The sequence below is a fragment of the Sinocyclocheilus anshuiensis genome, unplaced genomic scaffold (genome assembly GCF_001515605.1).
Source record: "Sinocyclocheilus anshuiensis isolate Anshui unplaced genomic scaffold, SAMN03320099.WGS_v1.1 scaffold784, whole genome shotgun sequence".
Lineage (NCBI taxonomy): Eukaryota > Metazoa > Chordata > Actinopteri > Cypriniformes > Cyprinidae > Sinocyclocheilus > Sinocyclocheilus anshuiensis.
Window position 1 is genome coordinate 572,098 of NW_015554160.1, and position 5,462 is coordinate 577,559.

Consider the following 5,462-nt stretch of genomic DNA (forward strand, 5'->3'; position numbering starts at 1 on the left):
TATACACACACACACACACACACACACACACACATGGCCATGCTTTCCCTTTCTCTTTCACAAGGCCATTTGAGAGGAACATACAGAATCGTGGTCCTGCACTCATTCAGAGAGTCACTCTATCATGGCTAATGTGGCAGCGCGTGAACGTAGAGAGAGTCTGAAAGGGCTGATGGATTGAGAACAAGGAGCAGGAGCAAGAACAACAAACAAGCCTTTTACCCCTCTGACCTCCACCAGAGACAGACTTCTGTTTGTGTGTGTGGGCACGTGCGCCTGTGTGTGTTTACCAGATGGGTTTGCTTTTGTCTGTCCATCTGTGTGTGTGTGTGTGTGTGTGTGTGTGTGTGTGTCTCATTAGGAGGGATGTTGAGGGTTTGGTCAGTAAGTGTGTGTTGAATTAAACATCAGTTGGGACAGAGCACAGGTTTTGGGTTGAATAGCAATTCTTTCTCCTTCAAATCTGAATTTCTGTGTCTTAAACACAGAAATCACATCATTTTATTCTCAGCTGGCATTGAACATGGACCAACTTGTCTAACCGAATCATGATCCCGCTCGATTGTTCGTTTGCCATCTTTTTAGCATCTCTCCTCTTATTCCATTTCACACACTCTCTCCATCAGCTTGTCCTTGAGTATGCAGGCTGTTTGTTGTTGATCTTAATGATTTATAAAGGGGCGGCTCGGCAAATGTAGCAGAACCCTTCACACGCCTCCATCCCTTCCCACTTACTCTGGCCTGCTTTCTGTATGTGTGTGCGCGTGTGTTTGGGGAGGATTGATCGATCGATATAAGGGCGAGGTAAGTGTGTGAGCATACATAAGATCATTCTTCACTGGGTTGTATGGTACCTCGTGCATTTGTGTAGATATTGTATTCATGTATGTGTTGCTATGCATTAAAGCTGTGTGTGTGTGTTGTGAATGAGCTCCACACTTATTAATCACACCACTTTTCCTGCTGTTGCCGCTTCAGGCAGAAACATGAGGATGAGATGGGTAAAGAGAGAGATGGAGATAGCAAGAATGAAGAATTGATGGATAGATGGATTGACTAGAATTTAGAAGGAAAAATTTGAGGGGAAGCAAAAAACACAAATTGAGAGAGAGAATTTACAAAGAAAGCATAAATTTAGAAAGAAGAATTTAGAGGGGAAAAAAATAAAAAGATAATTTAAAAAGCATTTAGAAAGGAAATAAGCAGAAATTTAGAAAAATATCTTTTTTTAATTAATAAGAATGAGTGTTTATAAAGGAAAAAGGCAAGAATTTAGGAAGAAAGCAAGAATTAAGAATTTAGAAATAAATAATTTAGAAAGAATTGCAGCAAGAATGTAGAAAGAAAAATAATTCAGGAAAAATAAAAACTTTCTAAGAATTTAGAAAGTAATTAAAATTTATTTAAAAAGCTTTAGAAATAAGATTATAATTTAGAAAGAATGAAAGAACTTATAATGAATTAAGAATTTAGAAATTTAGAAAGAATTGCTGCAAGAATGTAAAAAGAAAAATAATTCAGGAAAAATAAAAATTTTGAAAGAAAAATTTTCTAAGAATTTAGAAAATTCTTAGAAATGTATTTTTAAGTTTATTTAAGAAGCTTTAGAAAGAAAATTATAATTTAGAAAGAATGAAAGAATTTAGAATGAATTTTGGAATTTATGAAATAAGGGATTTTAGGAAGATTAAAAGAAAAGTAGAGGAGGAGAGAATCAAGGAAGTGAAGAACAAAAATAGGAAGAAGGAATTGAAAAGTAAATCACAAAAGTGGAAATGATGGAATGAAAGGCAGAAAAAAAACAGGTAGATACGCATACTCATGCATCTGTTGCTTTCCTCCATATTTGTGAGCAAGATAAACATAGTTGATAAACAGCACACAAATGCTTCCTGGGAATGCACCTTCTCAGGAAAATTAAAGTACCTGCGCACACAATATGTGTTATGTTCTGTTAGCCCTGTTTGATAATCATATTCTGCTAGAGACTCTGCTAATTGAGTTTCATTGTGGAAAAAATGTGTAGAATAGATGACAGTGACTGTGTCTGTGTCTGTGTCTCTGTGTGTGTGTGTGTGTGTGTGTGTGTGTGTGTGTGTGTGTGTGTGTGTGTCTGTGTGTATGTGAAGAATGTAAAAAGAAAAATAATTCAGGAAAAATAAAAATTTTGAAAGAAAAATTTTCTAAGAATTTAGAAAATTCTTAGAAATGTATTTTTAAGTTTATTTAAGAAGCTTTAGAAAGAAAATTATAATTTAGAAAGAATGAAAGAATTTAGAATGAATTTTGGAATTTATGAAATAAGGGATTTTAGGAAGATTAAAAGAAAAGTAGAGGAGGAGAGAATCAAGGAAGTGAAGAACAAAAATAGGAAGAAGGAATTGAAAAGTAAATCACAAAAGTGGAAATGATGGAATGAAAGGCAGAAAAAAAACAGGTAGATACGCATACTCATGCATCTGTTGCTTTCCTCCATATTTGTGAGCAAGATAAACATAGTTGATAAACAGCACACAAATGCTTCCTGGGAATGCACCTTCTCAGGAAAATTAAAGTACCTGCGCACACAATATGTGTTATGTTCTGTTAGCCCTGTTTGATAATCATATTCTGCTAGAGACTCTGCTAATTGAGTTTCATTGTGGAAAAAATGTGTAGAATAGATGACAGTGACTGTGTCTGTGTCTGTGTCTCTGTGTGTGTGTGTGTGTGTGTGTGTGTGTGTGTGTGTGTGTGTGTGGAATGATGTTTGATGTTGCATTAATAGCTGTAGTGATTAAACATCAGAGTCGCTCAGAGGTCGTGATCCATCACTTAATGTGAACAGTACTACACACACACACACAAAATTAAATAATGTCCAACTCTTTGTATTAGGCCACAGACCTTGATATTGCATCACCTGACCTCTAGTGACCTTTGACAGGCCGACACTCACGGTCTCCTCTGGCTGGCTGTGCTGCATGCAGAATGTTCCAGCGCTGCCCTCTGTAAACCGCCGGGACTCTATACTGGAGATGAAACTCCTCAGTAATTCCTGTCTATGTCTCTCTGTCTCGCAGTCTCTATCAGCTGTAGCAGGTCTAAGCGCAATCCTCAAGAGGCTCTACAGTTGCTGTCTTCAGCTCGACTCAGTTTGAAGAGCCTGGTCACCAAAGCCAGAGTGAGTTTCACACACACTCCGCTCTTAAAGTCTTTAGCTTTAAGGTTTTGCTTAAGTCTTTTAAAGCTATCAATAAAAACAGGCGTTTTTATTTGTTTTGTAAAAGTTAGCATTTTCTGGCAATTTCTGCCTATTTAATGCTATTACACGCATGGTAACACTTTAGTATAGGGACCAATTATCACTATTAACTAGTTGCTTATTAGCATAATAAAAAAATATTGGCTTTTTTTTACTACTTATAAAGCACATATTCTGCACGACCATATTCTACATTCCTAATCCTACCCAATACCTAAACTTAACAACTACCTTACTAACTATTAATAAGCAGCAAATTAGGAGTTTATTGAGGCAAAAGTCATAGTCAATGGTTTGTTAATTGCGAGAATTGGACCTTAATATAAAGTGTGACCAAATATTTAAGTCGTTATAAAATAGTGCTCGAAACTCACAAATCCAACAAAACCGGATATGAGAAAATTTAGAATGGAAAATAGGACTTTTTTATACAATACTGTTCAAAAGTTTAGAGGCATTTTTTTGAAAGAAGTTAATACATGTATTCAGAAACGACACATTAAATTGATCAAGTGACAGTAAAAACATTTACAATGTTAAAAGATTTGTTGCAAATACTGTTCTTTTGAGTCCTGAAAACAATATGAGGGTTTTTACAAAAATTTTAAGCAGCACAATGGTTTTTAGCATTTATACAGTAACAATAAGATATTAGAAACAAATCAGCATATTATATAATAATTATAGAATAATTTCTGAAGGATCATTTGAAACAGAAGACTGGAGTAAAGACTGCTGAGAATTCAGCTTTGCCATCACCAAAATAAATTACATTTTAAAATATTTAAAAATAGAAAACAGTTAGTTTATAATAATGTTTCACAATTTTGCCATTTTTACTGTATTTCGATCTAATAAATGCAGCCATGGTGAGAATAAGAAACTTCTTAAAAAAAAAAAAGAAAAAAAAATCTTGATTTAAAAAAAAATTTGATCCCAAACATTTGAACAAAAGTGTTTATCAGGAATTGATTGGATAAAAGGTTCTTTATATATGACAGGCCAGCTTGTTGTCATCTCAAACGAAAAGTCTGGAAGAAACTGTCATTTCAATTACATTTTGATGATTTTTTTATATTGAATAACTGTGCAATTAATCAATAATTTTTCAGTATTTACAATAAGACCAACATTCTAATGTTTTAAGTAAATGGTGTCAATTGTGATGTCATGTTATCTGTAAATATATTGTAATAAGTTAAATTTTTATAGGAATTTTTATTTATAATTTTTTTAATCATTTATTATAATCTGTCAGCTGCCATTTATAGGTCTCAAAAACACTTTTGTTTTGTTGTCTCTTCACAGCAACTGTACACTGATGTTGCCACAGGTGAACTCCATGATGAGCTCAGAGGTGATGTCACAGAGCTCGAGCAGCTCATCACAGAGCTGCAGGACCTGAGTGCCCAGTTACGCAGCCAATGAGAAGCCATAGCACTGTTTTCTTCCTCCCTTTGATTGGTTTAAACCAGGGGAGCCCAAACTCGGTCCTGGAGGGCCGGTGTCATGCAGAGTTTAGCTCCAACTTACCTCCACACACCTGCTGGGAAGTTTCTAGTATTCCTATAAGAGCTTGATTAGCTGGTTCAGGTGTGTTTAATTGGGGTTGGAGCTAAACTCTGCAGGACACTGGCCCTCCAGGACCGAGTTTGGGCACCCCTGGTTTAAACAGTGCATCTTTAAAGTTATGTTTTAAACTAACAAAACTTCCATCAGGAAATCCTCAGGACCTCTGTTGCTTGTTCAGTCAACATGAAAAAACCTAAAAGAAAGACTTAGTGACTGAGTTAAAGATGTTTGTCATCATGACCTGATCCAGGGTCAGCTGTCTTTGCCCTAATCGGATCCTGTGATCACACAATGTGATTTTAAGGTCGCTGAGGCTTATGTTCAACAGTGCCTCATTCCAATAAATAATACACAGCCTCTTTCTTACATAATTAATCTTTATGCTTGTTTTTTTTTTAACTTGTGTGCATGATGAAATAATATTGTGAAATATAATATTGAAAAATAACGGTTTTCGATTTGTTTAAAATGTAGTTTATTCCTGTGATGGCAAAGCTGAGTTTTTAGCAGTCATTACTCCAGTCTTCAGTGTCACATGATCCTTCAGAAATCCTTCTAATATGTTGATTTGGTGCTCAACAAAACAAATGTTGGAAACCGAGACAGTCATTTGAAATAGAAATAATTTTTAACATCATAATGTTTT

General features: G+C 35.2%; 1 protein-coding gene across 1 annotated transcript in view; it reads left to right on the top strand.

The window, feature by feature from the left end:
* LOC107670805 (tetratricopeptide repeat protein 27-like) overlaps nt 1–5,224 on the top strand; it is a 108,693-nt gene extending 103,469 nt beyond the window's left edge. Inside the window, exons 20-22 of the mRNA XM_016463572.1 lie at nt 3,063–3,163; nt 4,553–4,708; nt 4,910–5,224. Coding sequence (XP_016319058.1) covers nt 3,063–3,163; nt 4,553–4,672 — 221 coding nt within the window. The 3' untranslated portion in view covers nt 4,673–4,708; nt 4,910–5,224. The remainder of the gene's footprint in view (nt 1–3,062; nt 3,164–4,552; nt 4,709–4,909) is intronic.
* Nucleotides 5,225–5,462: the final 238 nt, after the last annotated feature.